This window comes from Mastacembelus armatus, chromosome 12, assembly GCF_900324485.2.
Source record: "Mastacembelus armatus chromosome 12, fMasArm1.2, whole genome shotgun sequence".
NCBI lineage: Eukaryota > Metazoa > Chordata > Actinopteri > Synbranchiformes > Mastacembelidae > Mastacembelus > Mastacembelus armatus.
The window spans coordinates 15,007,704-15,034,080 of NC_046644.1; the positions used below are offsets into that span (position 1 = coordinate 15,007,704).

Sequence of the window (26,377 nt, forward strand, 5' to 3'; positions counted from 1 at the left end):
GGTTTATAGTCTATGATACGGGCCGACTTTGTTAGGTATTTTAAGCTCAAAGGGAACCTAACTAGGTCCCTCGCCAACACATCCCACCATTACCTTCTTTCTTTGTTGTCAGTACTCTGTACCCGCCCACAGTATGCAAACATTGGGTTGTAATTGTGCGTGCTCATGGTGGAGATGTATGAGCTTGTGTTGTTACAGAAAATATATTTTTCAGTGTCTCTAGCCAGATCAGATGAATGAGATGCATCAAAGAGAATTGCCTTATGGGTTTGTCAAACAAAAGTACAAAAAGTGTTCACCCATATTATACCCCCACCTCATGTGTGTGGAAATATTCGTACATCCCATATCTTGTAAAAATAGCTCAGCTTAAATCAGCTTGTACATTTATATGTCTCTTTTTTGACTAATAATCATAGTCAATCCCATCAGACAACAACATGGCCAGATGGCATGCACCAGATGTTCGTGATTACTGAGAATTGAAAATGATTCCCGATTTCAGTGTCATTAGCAAATAAAAAAGGGGAGGTGGGTGAAAAGAAATTCCCATTTCTGGCTCATAATCAACAAGGCAAACTGGAATGCCCTTCTTGTTTTGATCCTGTACGGGGAGGGGATGGTTTGTTGATGTAATCACTGCTGCTTTGTAAAAGACAGAGGCTGGTCTTGCAAGGTCTTTTACCCAGATGCTCTTGCATAATCGTTCATTGAAAATGAAAGCTCTGTTGTTTAGTATTGGCTTCCAACCTCTAGTAGCTGGCGGCCGCAGCTACAGCTGTATGAAGCTGAGCTGATGCTCGTTGCCAGCTCCAGGGGTAAAGCCCCAGACACTAATGATGAGCTGTGAGCCAGAGGATGGATGGATACTGCCGTGAATTATTTGTAAGTCAGATACGTCAGACAACTATAGCTCTGGCTCCATATGCATTTAGCACAGATGAAGTATCATAACATGGATTTGGACGCTGTGAATCAGTGGGTATTTTGTGTCAGTTGCAAGCAGGATTTCACTCATGTGCAATAGAAAATGGTGAAAAAATGGCCTCAGTTTTATGACTGAATATGTCTGGATTTCAGACAGCAAGTTGTGTTTACTAGACACCTGGTAAAGATGCTCCTTTACTCTGGTTCAGAGATGTACAGTACAGTCAGTGTAGCTACAGTACAGTAGCTTTGAAGTGGTTGGGAAATAGATGCTGCAGTTGAAATCGGTCAGAAGTTGTTCATCACAATGGTACCCAATTTAGTGGCACATGGACCTCCAGTGTTGTGTCCTCTTTATCCACAGGAAAACAATTCTGGATAAAATTAACTTTAGTAAAACAAATGAATTGTAATAGGCTGACGTTCATTGTAAATCAGTTTCAGTTGATATCTGGTGATTCGTGCAAATGTCTGAGATTATTTGATTATTTGTTTGATTGTAAGTGGTATCAATATTTTCACTTACCTCTCACCAAGAAAGCTAATAAGTCTATACTCTTCCATAAGTTTTCTCATGAGCTGTGCAGGCTGGTGCTGTAAATTTTTACTCACATTTGCCAAATGTAAATTAGACCCAAAGCTCCTCACCATGTGCTCAGCTTCTTCCTGTCATCTGTCTGCCACATATCCAAACAACCTGGATGTGAATTTGAATGTAAGCAAGCAGCTCCATATCACATCCCTGACTGAAACAGTACCAGTGTCTCAAAGGTAGATGGCTTTACCTGCCTTATACTGTAATAGGAGCATAGAGCTCGGCAGCCAGGATACTCAAACAAGCCCTTAGCAGCACAGGCACACGTCACATCAGCACATTACCTCAGCGGTTCAGTGACGTGCACCCAAGTGCCCTTTGTTTTCACAACAGCCCTAATTATACTCCAATTTACTGGCTACATGAAATGAGCTTCTCTGATTTTTACATTGGACTGAAAGGAGGTGGTGGACGAGGGGCATCAGGTAACCAGTAGCATTCCTATTCTGCGTCAGTGTCACTATGTAGGTCACACCCTACTTTGACAAATTAAACATTCAGGATGGAGAGACCTGCTTCATTCTTGCAAGCATGAAAAATATTTTACTACAAATCAAAATTAAACCTCACAACGTAGCTACAATAAAATGAGGCTCAGATGATCAAAATCAGATGATCAAAATCACTTCGTATGTGTTTAATACAGAGAATAGTGTAATTATGTGGGTTCAGACAAGTGATTTCTCCATAAAGAATTAAGGTTAATAAATCACATCATCACTGATTAAAATTCTTTTAATATATGTATATATGTGTGTGTGCATATATATATATATATAGCATAATTCAGATAAAGCTCATACACACTTCATCAATGTATGCATAATGCATTGCTGTACTAATTCTGAAATGCTCACATGTGGTAAATTATTGTCACCCACTCTCTCCACAGTCGCTGCGTTAATTCATGTAGCCCTTTAATAGCAAACATGGCACCCTAAAGGATTGCTCCCAATGATGCAAGTCATGGATCAGTGAAATGCCCTGCAGTCTTGGCTTTCCAAAGTCAAATATCTGCAGTTTCTAATGGATGAAAAAGTTAGGATAAAATCGGAAGATGACAAAATTGTTCCTTTGAAACTGTCAAAAAAGATTTTTGTGAATTGCAACTAGGTGGAAACAAACAGGTGGCCTAGTGAAGAGTAGTTACTTTGTTTTTAAATCATAAGTCTAGCTGCAGCTATTTGGCATCAGCTATAACACCTCAATGCAAAGAGACATGTATCACTCAGGTTTATAAGAAGTGTATCATTGGAGTAATTTGAGTAATTAGCTGATTGGGAGAAACAGAGCAATAGGGATTAGCTGACAGTGATAGGCATCATCAACTATACATGGTCTGTATGCGTGCTGATGACCTCATCTTATTTTCAGTGTACTCTTGAACTTATTTTGTGCAGTGGTACATCCAAGTGAAACCACCACACTGCCCTCCTGTGGGAAAAGGAAATACTGTATTTTATAACCACATCTATTCATACTTAAAGCTAGAAATGCATGTGATCTGTCTCTCATAATTACTTTATAGCAAAGGTTTTATAGCTGCACTGGTGGTGTATGATTGAGCGCTGATGAGTCTGTAAGAGGTTTCTGATCTGTTTGGTCTATTGCTGCAATTCAAACACTATTTAGTAACTGTGATGTCTTCCACACTATTGATTTACTCTCATGAGCAGGATGTAAAATGAGGGCCTGGTTTTAAAATGGATTGTTCAAACATCTAATTCTAGCCAGGATGTTTCTCTTTGTACAGTGTAGTTGATTTTGTGTGTGTATCTGCATTATATCGTAGTTTAGTGTATGGTAACATCCTTTTCGGTCTCTATAGATAACTTTGTGTTATGTATTTCTAATAGGATTTTAATATAATATAGCTGAATTATATAATGAGAACAACAGGTAGACTCTGGGTAGTACCAAGTATTTGAAATTAATTCATGACTTTTTTTTTTTTATCCCACTTGGCCTTTGCAAATGTGTAATACTTGTTAAGTTGATAGATGGATGTTATATTTGTAATTTGGCAAGGGGTCTCATGAACAGCCTCCCTCTCTCAGCTGCAGGGCTGCTGACTGCATGCTGAATTCTGCCTTGCTGGCTACAGTGCACACAGAGAAACAGATGGGTAATAAGGTCACGGCAGACATAGCACTCACTAGCTCAGACAAATTGCAGGCTCACCAGCTGTGCTGACTCAGGACAACATTAGACTCAGGAGAATTGAATCAAGAACTCTTTATAATAGAAGTCGATAATTTTGTGTGTGTATGAAGAAATGGTGGATAGAAACATAACAAGGCTTAAAGCTTCTGAAAAGCTATTTTACAATGAACGATATTGTCTTACATAAACATCATTTTCTGCCAAAGTTGGACCAGTTTTTCACATGACAGATTTCTGTATTTATGTCCATCTGTGCTCTTATCACTGGTTTGTAGTGGGTGAGGCTCTGCTGCAAAGATGTTACATCACATACATTTGCTCATGTTGCCAGGTTAGTGTCAATCAAATCTGACCCATCCATGCCCCTGCACGTCTCCTTTTTGACTGATATAACTCAGTGAATAATAACTAAAGAGGTTTCATCCTCCTTTTGCAACTTTTTTCTAATTGTAATGGTAATTTTTCATCTTTTCAAAAATGTATATTGTTGTAGTTGTTTTCAGATTCACAGATTCATTCATGAAGAAATTTCACAGTACACAGGAATCCTTAGTTAAACACTCTTTATTTTACAATAATATTGTCTATGTGTGACAGGTCATTAAATTATTACATATTTTCAAACAGGCACATTGACTCCTTTGTTGTGGCTTATTCAGCTATATATTTTTTTTTTAAAAACTTAATTCTCTATCCCTGTAGTTTTGATTCAGAGTAAGCACTGCAATAATAACAACACCTTGTACAGTTGTACACTTTAAGTCACCCAACATATAAATAGGACACTACTATGGAGGTTTGGCAAATAAAAATTAGTGTTCAGTGCATGATGTGCATGGCATCAGAGAAGATACATTCATCACCCTGTTGACCGCAGCTTTCTGCTTCAGTCCTCAGTGTCGGAGCTGTCTGCTGGGTCGGTGTTGTGGGTCAGCATGTAGTTGTCCATGTCGATGGAGGGGCAGTTATGGATGGAGTACCGCAGGCGCTCGGCGAGGATGGACTGGCTCGTGTACGGGGGCAGACGAAGCAGGAAGAAGCAGGTCTGAGCAGTAGGGAGGCCGTTCATGGGCTGGAGGAGAGCAGCAGAGACACAACAAGGTTTGTTATTTCTACTTTTAGTGCACCTTCTTCTGAACTGTTTTTTTTGTTGTTGTTTTTACCGTGGCGTTGCATCAATGTCACAACTAGGGGGCGCAAAAACACAGGGTGAAAAATATAGACCTGCAAGTTTGAACAGTTCGCGAGTGTAAATGTGAAGCTTGTTCCTGTGCGTATGTTTATCACAAAATAACATTCAAACTGTGTTTTTCTCTCTGATAGTATTTCTTCTGAAAGTGTGTATGGGTCGATTCTATAAGCTAACGATACCTCGGATTTAGACATTAGCTAAAGACGTGACGTTTGATTTATTAAACTGGATAAGCAGGTGTTGACATGTCCGTATCAGACAAATTATAATATCTACATAACGCTAATGCTGAAAATATAATAAACACAAGGTGGTTAATTTAATGACACTGAGCTGTTGAGCGTGATCTTAAATCAGAAAAGGCGCGTTGATAAAACAGACTTGGACACACCTTTGCAGTCAGCTGTTATGTTACTCCATGAATTATATCTGGTTTGCTTTCCCTGAAAATGATTTGGCTGAAATCACGTTTCTCCCCAGCGCTCAGACGTGAGTGTAGTAACGTTAATGTTAGTGGTAACGTTAATAGCTAAATTAGCACTGGCTTTCACTGACAAGTCACACACATCAGGACAAATCGGTGCCATCGGTCGAACGGGAGACTTGTTCCTTGGTGTGTTGACTCAGTAAAACCATTCATGCTGTTGACTGCTCCGAATAAACATGATTTCAATCAGATCATTTTCACCTCAACCATCACAGCTAGTTAGCTAAATGCAAATGTTAAATAACACTGAGCTAACGTTAGCTAGCGCTGTTGTTTTAGCTAACCAAACGTCCGAGGGAGTGACAACACTATCGTTATCTTAAAGAATCGTCACATCAAACACACATTTAGTAGAAATACTGTTTGACTAATAAATAATTAACGTTAACATAAGGTTAAATCACAGTGTTGATACACTCAAACGTCCACCTCTTCTTCTTTGGCGTTTAATGGCAGATGACATCAAGTTGCCCGAGTGATAGTTAACTTAACTCGGTTTTATCGTTTAAACTTTTATCAAACAGTACGCAGGCTCTCTCTCCCCCACACACAGCTAACTCAAGCCTCTAAAAATAAAGTATATTTCTATCTAGCGTTATCTATCTAAATCATCTCTCCTACAGGTAAAATCAAAACGAAACATCCCCATGGCATGTTCACGGACATTAGGGAAACTTGAATTACCACCTAACAGTCCGCTTAACGTTACTGACTCGACTCAATGGAGGGAAAACACATTGGAGGCGCGTGATATTATGATAAACCTACGTGCATGTCTATATTTTTCACCCTGTGTTTTTGCATCCCCTAGTTTTGACATTGATGTAACGCTATATTATTTCTACTTTTTAATTACTACGTTAGCAGTGACCTTACCCTATCAACTTTGATGATTTGAAACTTCTGTGTGATATCAGCTGGGTTAGAAGGCAGTCTGGACCTGCCAGAGACAAAACGCAGGAAAAGCACCCGCTCTTCATTGGTGAACTCCTCCAAGCTCTGCCAAAACCAGCCAATAAGATGGTGGCTCTCTGTTATGTCGCGATAACGCACCAGCTTCTTCAGCATCTCAACAGAAACCTCTGGCAAACCACAGACCAGCTGCTCCAGCTGCTGTGCCGTCAGCAGAGAGAGGAGGGGCACAGGGATGATGGTGGACATGCCCTCTCTGACTGCTGCCACCTGGACACAACAGAACAATGTCAGCTTCTTATTTCCGAGGACAAGATAAAGGGAACAAATAGACTGGTATCAAGCACTAATGGAGTTTCAGATGCAATAGAGTGAAAACCACAGCTGAGTTTCTGATTTTACAATAATATTGTCTCTGTGTGGCAGGTCTGTAAACTAATTTCATTTAAATACATTTGTCAGTTTTAGAATTTCAATATTATGTCCTTATGTTTTTTTATTTGCTAAATATTTCTTATATTTTCTACAGTAAAGATATGGAGCTGGTTGGGAGGTGGAGAAGTTGGGCTCGCCTCCATGCACAGCACTCACTCTGGACCCACAGGGGCTGGACTCTTCTTTTCTGGAATTGGCCAGGGTGAGAGGGGCTGGCGTGAGTGCTGCTGCTGTGTTGGAGCCTCCCTGGAGAATGAGACAACACATGCAACTGCATGTTGTTGGAGGAACCCTCCGAGTGTTGTCTGAACTTACAGCATGTGCCAAAGAGTTCAGAGTATCTGGCCTTCTTAGAGACTCTGGGTGGGGTCCTAGAAAGGGCACCACCTGTCAAATCCTCTATTGCGGAAGCAGCGACTCTGAGCTGTGGTCAGAAGGTTGATCGTGCCTGTCATGGAGCCGACCTGAGGCTGAAGAATGAGGCGTTCCAGGCATGGTTAGCCCTGGGGTCTCCTGAAGGAGCAGATGGTACCAGAAGGGCAGCAGCTGCAGTGGTCATGGTCACAAAAATGGATATGGAAGGACTTCAGATGCTATGGAGGCCTTTAGGTTGGCCTCAAGGAGACTCTGGCAAACCATCAAACGACTCATGATGGGGGGACAGAGCTTAACACAGGCTGTGTTCAGCAGGCAGGGGAAGGAGAACTTTGAGGAGTCCCTGAAACCAACAAACATGTCCTGAAGACTTAGGGGAGGCCTAACTCACATCTTTGTCAGAGGTAGCTGAGAAGCTTTTCAGCAGAAAGGCACTGTGTATGAGTCCAGAAGGGAAGCACATGAAGCGATGAACCCATCATGCTTGTAGCCTGCACAAGCCTCTGGAGGCCGTGACATGATCTGGGGTTGCTTCAACTGGACTTTGTACCACGCTTGCTAAGGTGTAAAATGTTCAATCCTTCTTCCTCAAATGAAATTAGCTACTACTACGGTCTGCCCAGAGGCCACCAAGGGGCTGGTAGAGTACTGATGCATGAAACAGACTTGGTAGTTTGGTACACTCTGTGCCCAACTGTCTAACTATATAGCACTTTGGATGCTTGCAGATTACCTGCTAATTGTTAAATACTCCCATGTCATTCTTTAACAGATAACTCCTTATACCTGTGAATCCATCTCATGCAGCCTGTAGTCCAGAGCTCTCTCCACATATTCAGTCCGGTTGGAAAAGATTAGGGAGATGTTTTGGCCTCCAGGAACCACAGGTACGAGCCTTCCATCTGCACTGTGGGCCATGAATGAGTCCAGTGGGATCATCTGCAGACATGATGGGGAGAAAGGAAAGAAGTAAGGGCCTGTGAAGCTAAAAATACAGTTAAACATCTTTTAACTAAAGATGAATAGCTACAGTAATTTGAATGAAATCTGCAGTACGTCAGTTCAAAGTTTCTCACCACATGGAAATTGTCCTCTGTAATTCCACTGTTTTCTAGGTGAAGGATGCCTTGGAGGGTGCGATGGGTGAGCAGGTCTACCTCCTCAAGATCAGGCCCCCCCAGTGGCATTGAGCAGAGCTGTTTCCACACCCAGGGGGCCAGATGTAAGTCTAGAGGTTTCTTGGTGCGGATGGCCACAGCCATAAGGATGCCCAGGAAGCGAAACTGGACCATGTGATCCTCAGAGAGTGCCGCTGGGTTCAACAGAAACCTGTGAGTGTACACAACCAATGCCAGAGGTCTGTAGAGATTCTCATTCATCCAGGTCATGGTTTATGCAAAATGGTAAAAGTCGGGAACATTATGCTTTTAAAATGTAACTGGTTTGGTTAGTGGCTGTCAAAAGAAGACTTTTTATTTATGGACCTGTCAGTGTTGCTGCCGACATCTGCAAAGCTGTTGGGAGTGTGAATCAGAAGATCCACCACTCCAGACTGCAGCTCCTGGTGAAAACACATTGATAAATTACAATTTACATAAACCTGACATTGATCCAGTCTGCACTAAAACTCATCCGTCTTGCTCTTAGCCCTCTGCATGCTCTCCATCCTACCTGACACATTTCTGTGATGGTGTCATCAAAAACCCCTCCAGCATCATCAGCTCCCTCTCCGACAAGTTTGACCTTCCAGGCTCGTGATGGCAGCCGCAGCTCTAGTGGATTCAGGTTTACCACCTGCTTCGCGATCTGCACAAAGATGGGTTTGCTCGAACGTCCTCTGTGGAGGACAGAGAGGATATCAGTTACACTTACAGATATCAAACAGATGTACAGACCCCTGTCCACTCTGAATATGACCATCTTTACCTAGTGGAAATCCGTTTCACAGTGATCTGTGGCCCATATGTTTTGCCCTGGGTCATTGTTCTACCAATGGAGCGCACTAAAGGCAGAGTGTTGACTTTGGGTGACAGAAGGCCTCTGAGTTCGCCCCGGACGATGGCTGCTGTTCCTGAACTATAGCGTGAGGTGGACATCTGAACAAAAAGATGGACGTGGAATTAAATAAGACACCACAGAGAAGACTAACCAGCACCACGTGTATGATTAGTAGTAAAAAATTAAAAAAAAATTTCCCTAACATTTGATCTTGTAACAAATTAAAGAGAAAAAAATAGAATGAATGATTACCGAATTCTTGGCATCCAGGTTTAAAAGCCTCCACGACTTGTACATGAGATCAGAAAATTGGTAGAGTACCCTGAGGCGCATGCTTAGGTCATCAGGGCTGCAGTCTTTCAAGGTGTTGTACTGGGGAGGGACCAACTGGGGAAGGCCTAGCTGGAAATTTCCAGAGCCACCTGGAGATGAAGGTAACAAATTGCATCCCTGGTGTATTCGCTTTGTTGTATTGTAGGTACAAGGAGTGTTTACTTGTGTATTGGTACTGCATGACTGTGTGAGTACCTGAGTTTTTCACTGAGGTAGAGGGGGTGGTCCATGCTGAACTGTGGCAGCGGCCAGCAGAGATCTGTCTGATGTTTTTCCCCTGGAGCACTGTTATGAGTGTGGGCTCCTTTACTGGGTTGGCGTGTCCAAGGCCAAGCTGGAGCAGACATATAACATACACCAATACTCAGTCTTTAGAGTGCTTCTAATGTACAAAGAAAGAAAATTTCCACTCTGTCAGACTGTACAGTTTTATAGTAATGCATGCTGGTTACCTGTCCTTCACTGTTGCAGCCCCAGGCATAGACATCCCCAGTGGAGGACAAGGCGAGCACATGCTCACAGCCCACAGCGATGTCTTCAATGAATAGGCCCTCCAGGGACGGCACCACCTGGGGGCAGGATTTATTCTTCAGCATGAAGTCTGGCAGACCGATGAGACGCTCTGCAGGATGATCAGGAGAGAAGCCAAAAAACAGTTGGATATGTAAGTATGCTCAAACATAAACTAATAAAATTTCTCCATGCAGTTTTCAAAAATTGTGCCAAGTACGTTGAGGAGCCATTTAGAACATTTATGAGGACAAAATTCCCTCCATGTGGTGTAGCTGTTTTTTTTTTTTGTTTTTGTCATAAATAACACACTAGCTCAGTAGCTTGTGGTTCCAAAATTATCATTACACATAACTGTCATTGTTCAACAGACCCATGAAACAAATAAGTTTTAGTAGAAGCATAAAAAAAAAAAAACCATCAATGCCAATATGATTACTACACAAACTCACTACTAGATACAGTAAATTGATAGTGTGTGTGGTAATATTTTAAAAAGTTTCCCATCAAATAAAATAGGTTACATTTAAATCACATAGTCTTCATAATTAATATCACTGGGTATGTACTAAAGTAAACAGACACACAGTCTAGAGTGTGTGCATAATTGTAAAACTTTGTGAAAACTTTGCAAACATCTTAAAAATCTAATTAAAGATGACAATGTACCTTGTCCGAATGTGTAAACATGTCCATCGCAGGCCAGTGCCACAGAGAACTGAGTTCCACAACTGACCTTCTTAATCCCCTTGTTGCACAGCTGCTCCACTTTCTGAAAATAGGAACAATGAAAATCTTTAGTCTACATTACAATAGTGTTGTAGCTGTAAATACACCACTGAAAAGCAGCCAAATTAAAATAAATTAGATATTTTAGGAATTAATATATATGATTTCCCTGGTACAGTGTATTCCTCACTACTTTCTCCAGGGAAGCAAACAGCTACAGAGCAACATAAACATATTGTGTTTTGTCTTTTGAGGATTTGAGTTACAGCTAACTTACATGAGGGTAGTATTTCGCTGTAGATGAACCTGTTCCTAATTTGCCATAATCTCCATCTCCAAATGCCCACACAACCATGCCATCAAGGGAAAGCACCAATGTGTGGTTGAGGCCACATGACACCTGAGAAAGGTCACCAGGTTAGTTGGCCTTGATTAGTTATAATTTTCCTATTTTAATGTGGAGACTACTGTCCATTTCTTACCTGTCCGACATGATATCCCTCTAGTGCGGCCACTCTTTCAGGCAGCATCTTGTTGGATGTTGACCTTTGACCCAAACGGCCTGATTCACCACTGCCGAAGGTGAACAGTTTCCCATCTGCCGTTACCACAGCAGAGTGGCGGAAACCACAAGCAAGCTATGTAGAGAAAATGTGCTTTTAAACTGGTGTGTGTGTCTGTAACACTGCCTGTTAATAATATTGTTACTAATAACTATAGCTTACAATAACACACACAACTATCACACAGAGGTACAGAGCAGATTCCATTTCTTACCTGGACGACCTCTTCTCCCTGTAAGGCCTCTATCTGTTTGGGTCGCCTCTGCCTTTCGCTGTTGCCGTGGCCCAGTTTTCCAAAATCTCCATCTCCCCAACTGAACACCTCCCCAGTCTCAGTCAGGGCCATGGAGTGTCCATCTGATCCACAAGATGTCACCAGCTGAGTCACCACATACCCTGCCCACAGAGCAGAGTCAGTAAAGATAAATTTATGATGATACGAATTATGAGAAAATTAATTAATTAGGCCTAAGTGGAAGCTCCCAAACCAAACTGTAATATTAAAATCAAAATCACAATAGTTTTCTTCTAGTGTCAAAGGGCTGATAGCTGGGTTCGTAGGCCTTTAAATACTGTACCTTGAAAAACAGAGATAATTGTGGGGACATAGAGATCATCCGAATTCCCCTGGCCCAGTCGGCCATATTGTCCCTCTCCTACAGCCAGTACAGTCCCATTGGACTGGACTAGGAAAGTACAGTTCTGTCCACACACAACCTGAAGGACAACGGAAACACCCACAAAGGGAAAGAGAGTTTAAAATACAGCATCAGTCAAGAGCAAAGTCAGTGTCCCCGTGAAAACATTGCCAACACTACCTGTTGCGTCTGCAATAGAGAGGGTGCAAGAGTAGGCATCATGAGGTTGGTTCCCATTCCTGCCAACTGTCCATATCGTCCATTTCCCCACAGGTACACCTCACTCTTTCCCCCTTGTTGCCAGTCCTAAAAAACAATGAGATTACTCTTTAGCTAAAAGAAATCTCATTGTGCAGAAAGTAAATTGAATTGGTCTTTATTTTGCATAGAAATAGTTTTTTCTTTAAAAACGCTGTATGACATCTAGCAGTTACCTCTGGTCTGGTCGTTGCCCAAGACATCAGCTGTTCATCCATCCTAAAGCTCCACTTGCTATTGTCCTAAAAAGTAGAGAAAGTTCTCAAAATAAGTCTACCTATACTGCTGTATATATTAGTCAGTTCAGATTCTATCATTCCTTAAACAAACAATAGCACAAAGAGACTTATCTGTACTGACCAGCGCTTTGATGATTTTAGTATTTTCCATCTCTTGAAACTCTGTAACAACGAAAGAATCAGGGAAGGTAATACCACTGGCAATAGCCTCAGCACTACGAACAGTAGTGGCGTAGGTGGCAAGCCAGCTCCACTCTGATGGGCAGGAGTTGGTATCAGGACTGGCATGGTGTGGAGGACGTGGGAAACGGCACAGGTGTTTCTCTAAGGACAAACCAACAGCCAGGGAAGCCAGACTCTGCAGGAAGGCACTGTGGACCAGCTGGTCACCAGCAGCCACGTGGGTCTACATTGAAAGAAAACATTCAAAATCACATCCAAGCTGGAGCTCACAAAGGTGCAAATATATCTATATAACATAAATAATGAAATGTTTCTACCTGATAGGGATATAAAAGCAGAAAATTGATATAAGAGCCAAAACATGAATACCAGTAATGGGTAAAGATCAAATTTAAAACAAATGTCTTCAAAATATAGTTTCAGTAATCACCCGCTCGTAGCTGTACTGGTCCTGCAACAGCAAGGGCAGCCTCTCCAAGAAAACAGCTAAACATGGTGCCCGACTTAAACCCAGGATGTTCTGGCTTCTGAGAACCATACGACAAGAAGGTAGCACATGATTTTGACTGATCCAGTCAGGCGTGCAGCAGATCAACAGAACGTCCTAGGAAACAAACAATCACACAACAGACATGTAAAGGGATGTCAGCAAGAGGAACTGGCATCTTCAAACACTGGGCACACTTTTTACAATTAACTAACAAATAAAAAGCTTAAGTTACAGAAATAAGCTTTAATTCAGAATAGCGTTAAGAAAAACATTGTGATATTCTGGCTACATTAAGAGGACAGTTCAGCATTCTCCCTAAAAAGCACAATATATCTAACCGGTTTAATCCATAAATAACTTGATGTGTAAAAATGCTAAGCAGTGGCTAGCAGTCATCAAGCTCTCTATGCTGAACTATTTCTTTAAGATTGAGGGAAATTTTAGGTTATCAACTTACCTTTGACCTTCCAAAGCAAGCAGCTACACCCAAGTTTGGTATCCAGGTAGTACTGACAACAGAACCCAAGCCAGTAACAGTCTGTAAGACTGAACCATCCTACAAATAGTACAGACAGGAAGGAAGGAGAAGCAAACAATTACACTCCTTCTTCACTGAGCCTTGTTTTGTTGACTGTTCTTAATACTTAAACTTGGATAAAAGAGCTTTTATGTATGCAGCTACATACAGTTAGTCAATGTTTTTTTTTTTTTTTGGACAGATTTAAAGCTTTGATGCCAGAACTCTGCACACCATCATCTGTCAGAGTCAGGGTGTCAAGGTGTTAGCATCAGTTTGAAAGGTGAACAACCCTCTGTTTTTCTGTTCAAGGTCAGTATGATTTGTTTTGTGGGTTTTTAATTGTATTATTTAAAATTGACTGATGAGAGTGTGATAGATGTCTTGGCCAGGACACCCTTGCTAGGGAGATTTTTAATTTCAATTAGCTTTTCGTGGTGCAATAAGAGTTAAACATTAAAACATTATGTTCTTTAGACTGACTATAGATCAGGAGATGGCCGGAGCTGTAAATATTTTCTGACCTGTAAGGACCAGATGTTGAGCAGTCCCCCTATCCCACCAGAAACCAGAGCCAGGCCACTGGAGCAAAATGAAAGAGACTTCACCACCGTAATGTGGCCATGAAGTACAAACACACACTTTGCATTGTCCTTCTGTAAAAAAAACAAAACAAAGAAATAAATGATTTCATCAGCTTTAGGATAGCTAAAGTCATGTTCACTTCATTTTATGTAATGGAAATATTTTACTTGAACTTAGGTAAGTTATATAAATACATTTTTTACTATTTAAATATTTTGAATCAATTTTATGAATGAAATGTTTGTAATGTAAGATTTTTATGGGAACCTATCATTTGATACTAGTAAGGGCTTTAAAGGGACCCCTGAAGAACAGATCCAAACTGACCTTGACATCATTGTTTTTATCTTGGCTTGGGGAGTTGTTCAGTATGTTGGGCAGAGACACAACTGTACCTCCCTGTGGCAGCGTCCAGACATACACAGAGCCATTCTGACAACCTCTACAGAAACATGGAGATAAAAATATATGTTTCTATAACAAACATATTAAAAGTTAGTAGATTTTTACTACTGTGTGTTGTCTGTAAATGTTAGCGCTATTGGTAAGCTACAAGTGTATTTGAAGCAAGAAGCAAAATATTCAGAGAAAGAATGAAGACTAATTAAACTCACGCAGCCATCATGAGCATGGGATCAGGTGCTCTGCCAGCGAGTGGGCACCATTCAGCGATGTTAACAGTGCTGCTGTGAATCAGTGAGTGCAGGGTCACCCAGGTCCTCCCAGAGAGCCCCAGTATCTTCACTGCCTCTGACCTTCCCAAGCAGAGCAGCAAGTGTCCTGTGGGGTCCCATTTCAGGGAACTTACACTGTCCTGTGGAGTGAAGAGGACAGTCGGGTGGTCAGTTAGAACAAAGAGTAGAAAATCAGAGCCCAATTCAGTGTCACAATATGTAGACAATAGCGTCACATGTGGAATAAGTTGAATGTGAAGTACATATTCACACGAACTGTATTTAAAACATTTTATAAGCAAACCTGGAAGACAGACAGCACTACAGGCTGCTCATTCTCAAAGGTCTCAGTTGTGGCCAAAAGGATCTTCCCACTGGGATAGCCTGCTGCAAACGGTTTGTCCTCACTGTGCCAGGCGAGGCACTGTGGGGCTACACAAGATCAAAAGATAAGAATCTTTTTAAATAGAATAGTTTAACATTTTGAGAAATGTACACTTGCTTTCTTGTCGACAGTTAGAGCCATGCCTCTCATGCTTGTACACTAAAGCTAGAGAGGGAGCACCTGATTGGACGAGAATCAGGGGAAACAGCTAGCTTTGCTTTTTCCGAGCTAAACTAATCTCCACAAAATTAACTCACTGGAACAATAATTCTCAGACAAGGATTAAATAAAGACGATTTGTGTAAATTACAGTTAATTAGAGAGTTTTATATGTGAACAGAACCTAGTTAGGACAGGAATAAAACAAAAAAAGACATTTATATAAACAATTGAGTCTTACCCTCTTTCCACTCGCAGTTGGTGAGTTCAGTGCTCTTCACATGCAGCTCTAGTTCCTGCAGTGTGACCTGCAGCCAGCAGAGGGAGCCATCCAGCCGACCCACCAACAGGCTTTCAGCAGGTCTGTTTTTACAAGTCTGCTGGTCCAGGACCCACAAGCTGAATGTCTGAGCCCAGCAAAGAGCGGTAACCCGAGATGACTGAGCCGCCACGTGACAGTGAGATCCTGTAACGTGGCAGGAAATTTCTAATCTTACATATGTTTAAAGTCCCCTGTGTTTTGCTAGTTATTTACTGATGTTGGATGATAACAGAATCAAAGTGGTACACTTTTAATATTTATCTGTTAAATAAACATTAATTCATGCTCACCTCTTGCTATTAGCATAACTTTGAAAAATGTAAAGTATTTTTATGTATATTAAAACAAATGGTTATATTTAACCAGGTTCTCATTGTGGTAATGAAAGTTGAACAGTTTTTTACATATCATCTCAATTTAAGCTTTTGCATAGCTTTAGTAAGTTGTTATTCAACAAATGAGACTTGTGAGACTCAGCAGCAGGACAAATAGCAAATAGACTTACCCCTGATGTGCATGATGTTCACATGTTTGTTCTCAAGGGCTGCCAAGAAGTTTCCTCCTGTACTCCAGTATACAGGAGACATGTGATGACACCTGCTGGCCCTTTCACTTTGTAACCGGTCCGTCTTACTGGAGAGAGTCATTACATTGGAGTTTACAATCCCAGTCCTTTGACAGTCTGAGACTGTGAGATTTTCAGAAAACTCTGTATTTGGCACTTTATCTTCAAGAACTCAGAAACCTCCTATTAAACTTTTTACCTTTTTAACAGTTCAGTTATATCTTTGTGTCCAATTATGTTATACTTTCTATCATTTTCACCCATGAATACAATTAAGGCTTTCCTACATAAACATATCATTTAAAATGAATATTAAAAGCATTAAAACTATAGTGAAACATGGGCAACACCACACCTGCTAATACAGGAGAAGGTGGTCTGTAACTCCACCGTGTTCTGGCTGACGCTCCAAAGCTGCACCACCTTGTCCTGAGAGCATGTAGCCAGTAAACTCTGCTCACTGCTCCAGCAACAGCTGGCCACCTGAACAGAACAGAAATCGTGATCAGTTGTGAAACGCCAGACGTGTCACTACAATTTATAAAAAGTGCCAGTGGCCAAATTATCCACAGGTACAAGGAGACTTGATTTACCCAACTGGTCTGTTATTGAAAAGGTTTTACAGTGTGTGTTGGTCAGTTGTTTACAGACACTGATTCATTTCTGACTAGTTATTGTGCACTCAAATTTAGATCCCTGTTTTTGTGAAGAAATGAAAATATACATTGTTTACTGGCAAATGGATGGTCCTGACTTTAAGAAATTTGATATTCTAAACGGAACTTTTCCTGAAAAATTAACCCAAAAGTGTGACAAGAAAAAGAAATCTGACATTAAACTAAATGTCACCTTGTTGTAATGTCCTTCAAGCCTTTTGAGAGGACATTTACGCAAATCACCAGCCAGGTCGCTGTATGTCTGGGGACGATTAGGACTGTCCTTTCCCGTATTGGCCAAGGCCTGCACCAGCCGCTGTGCTGCCCATTGGCGGTGTTTACTGGTCAGCCTGGCAGAAAGGACACATGCTGCCAATGCATTAGCCAGCTCCAGGGGGCCCACTCTGGAACCCAGGTGGTGTAAAGGGGAGGGAGGCAAAGGTGAAGAAGCCACGCCTTGATTTCCTGCATCTAGGTTAAACAGAGGAGCACAATGAGTATCAAAACCAAAGGATTTCAAACACAATAAGTGAAGTATAATACTGTCTCACCATTGGCCTCATGTTCAGCCCTATCTGGGCTATAACAATGAACACCCTTTTCAGTGAGCATGGACACCAAATTTTGTGTGACCAGGAATGTGGAGGAAGTCTGGTCACTGTAGTCTCTCTGCTGCTGGGAGCCCTGGGCTGCAGCTGGTAGACTGGAGCTGAGACACCCTCTCTGCTGTGGGTCACTGATGGCCCCAATGTTCACCCCTGTAGCTGCTGCCATTAGGTCCTACAGCAGTAATATTATAAGAACACTCATTTTTCAGAGTTTCCATCCATTTGCTAACAGTCACGTTTGCTAATCTCTTAAAGTAGAATTTATAAAAGGGCAATTTAATATTTCTAATTATCTGTAGCTTTTCTTGTTTTAATTTCAGCTTACAATTTTAATATTAATTTATTTTAAAACCATCTGCTGATTTTTTGTCATTAGAAAAGCACATTGTAACTATTTAAAGTTTTAACAACCTAAATTTGCTTTAATCCGAGGTCATAAAAGGTACAAACCTACAACAAACCTACCAATCAGCCTAAACTCCAGTTCAGAAGTCCACAAAGCAAAGTCTTTAACTAATTACACTGTAATTCATTCAGACAAATGTAGAAAAAGTGAAGCAATAAAGATATTCTAATTTATTTTTAAATTTAAAAAAAATACACAGAATTTATATTTAGTCAATTAACTACAAAAAAGAAACTGACCTGAGTGCATATCTCCACTAGCTGTCTATAAGCAGTAGGGCTGTGAGATACCACGCTGCTGATGGCTGAGGTAAGGAAGCTAAGGCAGGTGGAGTTGTTGCGTTCTGTCGCCAGCCCCTTCACACCTGCCTGTCTGTCCATGCAGGTGTGAGCCCGGCCCGCTACTGCTAGAGTCATCAAACGCACCAGGATACGGATATCTGCCAGGCCCAAGGACTCTAGTCCACTGGACTGGCTGCACACAGATGCACTGGAAAGGAAGATAAAAGGGGACTCTTAAAAACACTATAAACATGTAAAAAACAAAACCAACAAAAAAAAACTAATCATAAAGGCTATATTCTAATCCAACATACCTAGAGGCAGTCTGAGACAATGCTCTCATCACCATGTTGTAGGCTAACAGTATCTGGGCTGTGGAGGTGACTCTTCTTAAAGCTTTTAGCCTATCATGAGAGTCCCTCAGTGACACTGCCTGCTGCCCAAGGCTGAGAGAGGTCTTCTGCTCGACAAGAGCATTCCCTGGTGAGGAAAAAAAAAACATTTAAACACATTTATCTGTCTGGGGTGGGTGGTAAAAAAAACAAAACAAACATTTGATCAGTGGAGTATGTTTGCTTCAGATGGACCCAGTCACTATGCTATAAATTTGCCTGAGGTTGGAATACAGATGCTGCCAACAAGCACAGAGGGAACGTGGGTGTGTGTTACAAGTTGGCTAAATCTTTCGGAGATAAAATGCAAGAGACATCCAATGCAACAAGAACCATTAACACTGAATAATGTAACCTGCTGCTCTGTTTGTATATGACCAGCAATATTTAGAGGCGTGTGGACAACAATTCAGTTCAGTTCATTTATATAGCTAAATCATAGTAAAAAATAAAAATAAATAAATACAACTGTTTTTTTTAATGTTTATACATGCACATATTGTAAATTTCACACATCGTGCACAAATGTCTATATGTCATAATTTAAACATCCAGTACCTTTAGAAGCATTTGCTCTCGTAGGGTCAGCAGAGCTGTAAACTAGGGCTCCAAGTGGATCTGGTTCAGTAAAAGCAATGGGGTCTGGTACCAGCTTCTTTTCAGTCAGCCCGAGTGGTCTCAGCAACAGCCCAAAGTCTTCCAGTCCTGTCAGCTTGTCTGTTTCGAACTCATCTTGGCAGCTGATTTCCCAGTCATCTGAGCAAACAGAAAATATTAGAAAAATGCATTTACCGAATGCCAACTAACTCTGCTGACCTATTTTGGAGAGCAAATAACTTTCACTACCATCAGAAGTGCTGTCCAATTGCCCAATCAAATCAGATGTCAGACCTTTAATCCTAAAAGAGGACACAGCGATGATGAATAACAGACTACATATTGGGACGAGTTACATTTACATGAATAAAGAAACAATCTAGAGGAAACTTTGACATTATTTACCTTTCATGTTTAGAGCTTGCATCACTCAGGTTTGCAGCCAGATACTTTTCCCTGCAGGAGCTACAGAGGAGGTAGAAGGGAAAGTTGGAACCACATTCGCCTTTGAACCACACGTCCACATAGGCCCCAGTGCTGTCATATCCCTTTCGTGCAGCACTCTGCCCACAGCCTGGATGACGCCGCTTTATGTGGTTGTTAAATTGCAGGGTAAGGGTGTTGCACAGCTCACACTTCACCATCTGACTGTGTTCATCTTCAGTCTAAAGGAACAGTAGTAAGACAGACCATAATTTGTACATGTTGTGTAAAGACAACAGAAATATGAATGTTTTCTACACACTGTAAGCAAAACAAGCCTAAACATAAAACACAATATCTGGCCTACAAGCAACTATGTGAGTTCAAGGGCAGTTAATGGGAATGAATACTTTGTCATGTAGCCTTATAGATTGTCATTTGTGTGTCACCTCCGCTATCTGGAGCATGTCGAGTTCCAAATTGAAGAATGAGGGCGTGAGCAGGTCCTCATAAGTTTCCTCATGGTATGGGTCATCCATGTAGCCCAACTCTGACTCCTCTTCAGCAGAGTAGGGATGAAACTCCACCTGTTCTGGCCAATCACGGACCGTTGTGTGCTGCTGGTACAGCTGTGGGTGGGGGTTGGGTGACGGCAAGTCTGAAAAGATTTCAAATGAGAACGCTCAGTAAAGTGTACAGTAAACAACAAAAACACTTTATGAAAGGCTGTGATTATGAGCTACAAAAGGGTGCTCACAATATTTGAAATCAGATAATGCAGGTTTAATTTTTTTTTCTCCTTTAACAAAGCTTCAGATGTTTCCGAACTAACACATGATGTGACTCAGCAGTGATGAGGACATTTTATTTCACCAAGTCAAAGTTGTTACTCTGACCTGCCCTACGGAAGGAGGTCCTCTGAGTCGGGCCTGAGCGTCGCCGCCGTGCTGGTGGAGGCCTGTTCCTGGTCAGGTGGACATCCAAGAAGTTCTCCCTCTCTATCCAGTCGAGCACTGGCAACAGGCTATAAACAAATTTAAAAAAAAACAGAAAAAAAAAAAAAAAAAAAAAAAAACAGTCTATCAATGAACTAGTATTATACAGTATTCATAAAAATAATCCCAGTACCAGTTGTAACAGTCAGTATGTTCCTGAAGTCCCTGACCTTTCACTGGGCTGACTGGTAGTGCGCTCTGGACACTGCACTGTCTCTGGCCCATCTGGGGATGGTGTGTCAGGAGCACCCTCTGGTCTAGGTGACTCAGCTACCTGCTGCTCCTCAGTCAGGGGGTGTTCTAGCATCCAGCTGGCCAGCACCTCGATGGTTTGAGAGTCCAAGTCACCTGCTACATCTGGGAGGGACCACAGGGAAGTTGAACTGTCAGAGTTCAAAAAGAAAAGATGGATCATGGGGTGCTGCATTGTTAATTCATGTCGGACATCACCACCTGATAATGCTCCTCTGTGCTATTTAATATCAGGCTGGTACGTTCGCTCTGAAGATGTGGGTTAGTGTGGAATACGAGGGAAAGTGAGGGAGTGAGGGAAAGCCTAGAGTGTAGAAAGGGAGGGGATTTTAACTGAAAAAAGGTGGGAACTTCAACTGCTGCAATGTGTAAATATGAAAATATTCATACACTTTTGTTTACACATTTGTAATATATAAGAGCTGTGCCATATGTGAGGAAAAATATGAATATGTTATTTTTGTGTTGAAACTATAAAACAAAAGTTAGTGATAGATTCAATAGTGAATTTGAAATTTGAGAAGTCTGTTGAGTTCCATTGCAAATTGCAGCACAAACTATACTTTCTTATTCCAGATACTATAGGAAGGTTGTAGCACACAGTGGACAGATAGTTGTAAAGCACATGAAGCAAAACTGTACTGGTTTCAGACACTTCCACAAAGCAGTACCTGCTGCCTCCATGGCGCAGTAGATATGTCTCATAGAGAATCCCATTTCTAGCAACCGACTGGTGACAAACATTTGTGTCCGTTCTGGTTGTTGAGGAAAAAAGGAAAAACAGAAAACAAAAACAAGCGCACAGCTGTATTTTGAATACATGTAGACTGGAAATTATCAGATCAATAATTTTCACATTTAGTTTTATTTCTTTTCCTCCGTGTACACTCTGCTTTATTAGTATGCAAAGAAAGGCCCTCGGTGGCGTTTCATGTACCTAACTGCAATCTTCAAAACTAACACCAACATCAGTGTGAAAAAAATGGTGCCATTTAAGTGAGTGTAAAAACTGTGTCATGCATGCATTTGGTGTCTTTATCACATCTGTGCATGAGCAAAGCAAAACACATGCTGTTTCGAGCAGCAGAACGGTTGTGGCAAACAGCTGAACATATAAGAACATGCAAGAGATAGTGTCCAATCAATGATCACTGTTCTAGTGTCCCACATACCTTATTCATTTTCAAATTACAATATATTAATGCCATATTTGAATATGAAGTCATGAGAAATATGTTTATTAAAAATGAGCTGACCTGCAGTTTACCTGCAACAATGAACAGAGCTATTTATTCTCTTTGACAGAGTTATTAGTTTTTTTTTTTTCCATGTACTTTTTAAGTATTGACTTCAAGCAGCTTTTCCCATCTCTGAGTTTGTTCTTACCCAGGCTGCTTCTGGCCTGTGTGCTGCAAGGGCCTGGTTCCATGAAGCTAGTCTGCTGCTCTGTGAAGGCATCACAAGAAGCAGAGCTGGCCAGGCTGAAGCAAGGGTGCAGCACAGGGGGAGTGCTAACCAGGCCGGTAAGCGTTGGGAACCGTGTTAGCACCATATGCCTAGAGGGAGTGAAGATACAGTATGTACAGTAATAACACAGTGCAAGTGGTGCTACACTGCCAGTTTTCAGGTCCAAATAAACCCACAAAGTATTAAGTATCTGAATCCAGAAGGAGACCTTTATTTAACCTAATGCCTAAAAACAAGAAGCCATAACCTGGTGAAACAGTAAAGCCTGGTACTGTAGAACGTGGTGAGGACCTTGGTAGTACTCTTAAAATTCTCCTCCCTCGAGGGCTTTCGTTTTATTCTGTTTGAATACATAAAGCACTGAAGCTGTTTGTTTACATCATGAAAGCAGGAATAACACTGACTCTATGGTCAGGTGCTTAGGTTAGGAGAAGAACAGGTAGGCCAGGCTGCAGCTAAGGTTAAAGACGGTGCAGGCAGAACCTCACTCTTGTTTTTAGATAAATCCTAACTCACCCATTCCCTGGACTTCAGAAAAGCTGCTGCTGCCAAAAGACACAGGTCTGTAGCAAATCAGTAACAACAATAATAATTCTAGTTCACGCATTTGTGTCTATTCAAAATGTTTCAGAGAAAACACCTTAGCTTGAATTACTCAACCAAAATCAAATGAATGTCATTCATGGTTAACCCATTCCATACTCACTGGAGGAGGCTGATGGGAAGGAAGGGGTTGCAATTATCAAGTCCTTCTGTCTGCAGGTTTGTTGGTAGTGAAGATGCCAGGTCAGTATTAGAAGATGAGGCAGATGCTCTGTTGGACTGGCCAAAGATAGCAGTGCCTTCTGAACCGGCACTGTACAAGGACACAGAACTGGAGGATTTGGAAATGGGCTGAGAGGAAGAGTGGTGGCCTGATTCTGCAACGAAAAGACAGTGACCATGGTTTGATCTCACCTATACAATTCCCTAGTCCTTGAGGACAACAACTCTAAGTCATGTCAAGTCTTCATATTATTTCACTGAACTGGACTGTTACTGTGACTACTTTTACTACTTAGTACTTATTACTTTCACTACAAGACTGCCTGAATTTCCATTCAGGGATTAACAGTTTACCTCAAGTCAAGATTCCAGTCTTAACATTAACAGCTGAATCTGTTTGCATTTATGTGGATTTTCAACTGCTCCATTAGCTAATGGAAGCCAGTTGAGAGCATACTGTAAGCATGTGCTCTAGGAAAACGTGATGAGCGTGTTTTGTAGACCAAATAATTAAGTGAGAAAATAATCAGCGGAATAATAAATAATGAAAACAATCAATAGTTGCAACTCCAACACCATGTAAGGCTTTTCAACTGCAAAAGGCCAAATGTTTCTATTAAATAATATGTACACTGTGTGTGACCCAGTAAGTCTTCCAAGTCACTTATTTATTTCCTAATCATTCTGGGACTTTAGAAGGTCCAAATTCAAGACCTGGCATGTCCAACTCAAAGACTTAGCCCTAATTCTTCTGACTTAAGCCTTAAACTTGTATCATGTTTTAAGTCTACAGCTTTGCAACACAGCAATCTAAAAATAACCAACAGTTTTATTCCATATAGCCAGATACCTTTGCGTTCTTTGCCCTCCTGCAGTCTGTTAAGGGCTCCTTTGTAGATCATGACCTGGGCCCTTTCCAGGTCGGCAATAGACACGCTCTGTTTGATGGGACAGGGCCTGACTGCCCACTTCACCATGCTCTGCACCACATACTGCAGCACCGATCTTAGCTCAGCACTCTCATCCCATTGTTTGCTGCTGGCTTTGGCCTGGTCAGGGTTTGGGCTAGAAAGAGGACTCGCTGAAGACTTGGGAGCATCATGTTTTGGCACTAGAAGCAAATCTGACAGCTTCTCACAACTAAAAATGACATTCAGGGATTTCAAAGCCCCAGTGAGAAGATATGAGACTCTAACTGCTCTCAGTTCAAGGGTAAAAGCACTGGAGGTGCTGGAGGGCTGGGGCAGACAGGGCAACTCCTGATGCTCTGTTATCTTTGTGGCATCTTTTGTTGAAGACGGTAATATGAAGACATCTGTCTCAACTTTGTGATTCTTAAACTTTTTCTTCTCATCTTCTGTCTGCCATCGGATGTCATCAGACAGGTCTTCATCCAGGCAGCTCTGTGTCTCAGCCTCTTTCATGTTCTCTTCTGAGTATTTCCTTTTGGCGGGTGGATGAGCCACCAGCCATCCCTGCTCCTCCAGCAACCCCATCAAACAAATCAGATCTAACAACACCTTCGGTTTGAGGCCTCCAAGGCGGGTGACATTGCAGCAGGATATGTCACAGGGCTCCAATGAGATGATCGGTGTGTCGCTGGGTGACCAAGAATTCATGGAGCTTAGTTATTGGGAATGATGGGGAGAAGCCACAGATACAGCATGGATTGACACCAGGATGGATTCAACAGGGATTAATGGAATCAAGAATGAAGAGGAAGAAGCAAGAAAAAGTAAGATCAGGGGGGTAAATGACGAAAATAAAGTAAAATGTTAGACAAATTACAGAGGAGAAAACTAAACACTAACAGAAAGGGATTATAGAACTGAGCAATAAACATGCTGAAAGGACCAAGACAAGGAAAATATAGAATTGTTTAATGGAAGTTAATGAGAATCACCTTTAAAGAAACATATGTACAGTAAAGATATTTTAACATTTTATAAATAGCACAAGGGAAGTGAGCATATATGTTTGTAATACCTGACAGAGAGGTCAGCCTCCTCCCACTGAAGCTTGGCCAGGGAGCTTCCTTCTTTCAGGACACCAAGCAGGAAAGCCCTGCGCCCACTGGACTTGTGCAAGCAAACACCTCCAGCTCGCAGACCACTGTCCACTCCTCCAATCAGGGCCAGTACTGGCCACACTTCAGTGCAAAGAGCAGTTAGCTTGGCCTCAGACAAGAACCGACGATGTGACAGCAACTCCCCTGTGGTGTCACCAGCTATGTCTTTCTCTAGTTCATTCTCTTGCTTGTCCAATTGTGTCAGACTGAGGCCTGTGGAAAAATGGAAGACAGAATCAAACCAACAGTGATAAGTGATAGGAAAATATGTTTTATAAGGATAATACATTGCATAAACATCATCAGGTACCTTTCATACTAAACTCCAATACTAGCTCATCTCAAACAGTCAGTAACAGATGATCAGCAACAAATGTACTAAATCAAATATAGTCTACATCTGGTTTTCTCCATCTGTCCTTTATACCAGCTGTTCATTCATTGGCCATAACTGGACTATGATTGACAGGGAGTTATTTAAAGCCTGACCTTGACTGAAGCTTCCTAAATCATCCTCTTTCAGTAAAGGACCAATGAGCTCCAGATGGGCATGGATGTACTGGCTGATGTTTGAGGCCCACTGGTCACACTGATGGAGCCTACGGAGGAGCTGCACAGTTGACTCCAGCAGCACAGTGGTCCGAGGGCTGCAGAGAGGCTCCCCAGGAAGTAAATTACTGGGCATGCCTCGCATCTGGAGGTCACGCAGTGCAACCTGTAAGTAATACAGAAGCACAAATTTGTTGGACCAGAAAATATTATTCCTGGTACATTTCATGTAACATGATTCATGTAACAAAATAATTGCATCTGAAATTTCAGAAGAGAATAGTCATGCAAACCTTTTTTTTGGCTTGTAAAAATTACAGTACTTGACAAAAGATATACTGCATATGTTTCTTCATATTTACTGTAGGGAACTTACTTTAAAAGTAGGTGTATGGAAAGTCTAACTATTGTCATAATTCACACTGATGTTCTAGTTCTACTATCCCAATTTATGATGGAAGAATATCAGTAAGCAAAACGCTTGGTAGCAAGAAGAAACTAAAAGGACTGAAAGGCCAATCTATGGAGTAGATGCCTCTAATGGCTATATTATAATGCCTTTAATATAGTACCTTCTCTCCAGGATTACTGCTGTAGAACAACACACATGGGTACAGTTCAGAAGCAACTACACCTTCAAATGCCAACTTTGGCTCCTAGAAACAAACATAAAAAAAAAACCAA

The 26,377-nt window shown here is 41.4% G+C and overlaps 1 protein-coding gene across 6 annotated transcripts in view; it reads right to left on the reverse strand.

Moving 5' to 3' along the window:
- Positions 1 to 4,231: 4,231 nt before the first annotated feature.
- LOC113124279 (probable E3 ubiquitin-protein ligase HERC1) overlaps positions 4,232 to 26,377 on the reverse strand; it is a 38,576-nt gene continuing 16,430 nt past the window's right edge. For 2 of the 6 annotated variants that reach the window (XM_026296892.1, XM_026296897.1), the window contains 44 exons: positions 26,266 to 26,349; positions 25,634 to 25,859; positions 25,063 to 25,357; positions 23,927 to 24,699; positions 23,018 to 23,231; positions 22,231 to 22,400; positions 21,516 to 21,599; positions 20,763 to 20,949; positions 20,494 to 20,621; positions 20,047 to 20,255; positions 19,580 to 19,839; positions 19,424 to 19,476; positions 19,136 to 19,333; positions 18,500 to 18,665; positions 18,144 to 18,393; positions 17,442 to 17,670; positions 17,084 to 17,361; positions 16,590 to 16,717; positions 16,175 to 16,302; positions 15,589 to 15,813; positions 15,108 to 15,235; positions 14,744 to 14,943; positions 14,457 to 14,571; positions 14,069 to 14,200; positions 13,485 to 13,583; positions 12,968 to 13,141; positions 12,476 to 12,760; positions 12,292 to 12,357; positions 12,038 to 12,163; positions 11,798 to 11,936; positions 11,434 to 11,615; positions 11,139 to 11,294; positions 10,934 to 11,056; positions 10,597 to 10,699; positions 9,870 to 10,039; positions 9,613 to 9,751; positions 9,337 to 9,506; positions 9,013 to 9,182; positions 8,758 to 8,923; positions 8,571 to 8,647; positions 8,163 to 8,415; positions 7,873 to 8,025; positions 6,241 to 6,546; positions 4,232 to 4,757 (listed from right to left, as the gene is read on the reverse strand). In XM_026296892.1, coding sequence (XP_026152677.1) covers positions 4,572 to 4,757; positions 6,241 to 6,546; positions 7,873 to 8,025; positions 8,163 to 8,415; positions 8,571 to 8,647; positions 8,758 to 8,923; positions 9,013 to 9,182; positions 9,337 to 9,506; positions 9,613 to 9,751; positions 9,870 to 10,039; positions 10,597 to 10,699; positions 10,934 to 11,056; positions 11,139 to 11,294; positions 11,434 to 11,615; positions 11,798 to 11,936; positions 12,038 to 12,163; positions 12,292 to 12,357; positions 12,476 to 12,760; positions 12,968 to 13,141; positions 13,485 to 13,583; positions 14,069 to 14,200; positions 14,457 to 14,571; positions 14,744 to 14,943; positions 15,108 to 15,235; positions 15,589 to 15,813; positions 16,175 to 16,302; positions 16,590 to 16,717; positions 17,084 to 17,361; positions 17,442 to 17,670; positions 18,144 to 18,393; positions 18,500 to 18,665; positions 19,136 to 19,333; positions 19,424 to 19,476; positions 19,580 to 19,839; positions 20,047 to 20,255; positions 20,494 to 20,621; positions 20,763 to 20,949; positions 21,516 to 21,599; positions 22,231 to 22,400; positions 23,018 to 23,231; positions 23,927 to 24,699; positions 25,063 to 25,357; positions 25,634 to 25,859; positions 26,266 to 26,349 — 8,103 coding nt within the window. In that variant the 3' untranslated portion in view covers positions 4,232 to 4,571. Of the gene's footprint in view, positions 4,758 to 6,240; positions 6,547 to 7,872; positions 8,026 to 8,162; positions 8,416 to 8,570; positions 8,648 to 8,757; positions 8,924 to 9,012; positions 9,183 to 9,336; positions 9,507 to 9,612; positions 9,752 to 9,869; positions 10,040 to 10,596; positions 10,700 to 10,933; positions 11,057 to 11,138; positions 11,295 to 11,433; positions 11,616 to 11,797; positions 11,937 to 12,037; positions 12,164 to 12,291; positions 12,358 to 12,475; positions 12,761 to 12,967; positions 13,142 to 13,484; positions 13,584 to 14,068; positions 14,201 to 14,456; positions 14,572 to 14,743; positions 14,944 to 15,107; positions 15,236 to 15,588; positions 15,814 to 16,174; positions 16,303 to 16,589; positions 16,718 to 17,083; positions 17,362 to 17,441; positions 17,671 to 18,143; positions 18,394 to 18,499; positions 18,666 to 19,135; positions 19,334 to 19,423; positions 19,477 to 19,579; positions 19,840 to 20,046; positions 20,256 to 20,493; positions 20,622 to 20,762; positions 20,950 to 21,515; positions 21,600 to 22,230; positions 22,401 to 22,827; positions 22,875 to 23,017; positions 23,232 to 23,926; positions 24,700 to 25,062; positions 25,358 to 25,633; positions 25,860 to 26,265; positions 26,350 to 26,377 lie in introns of all 6 variants that reach the window. The other 4 variants (XM_026296893.1, XM_026296896.1, XM_026296895.1 and 1 more) reach the window with 4 other exon arrangements.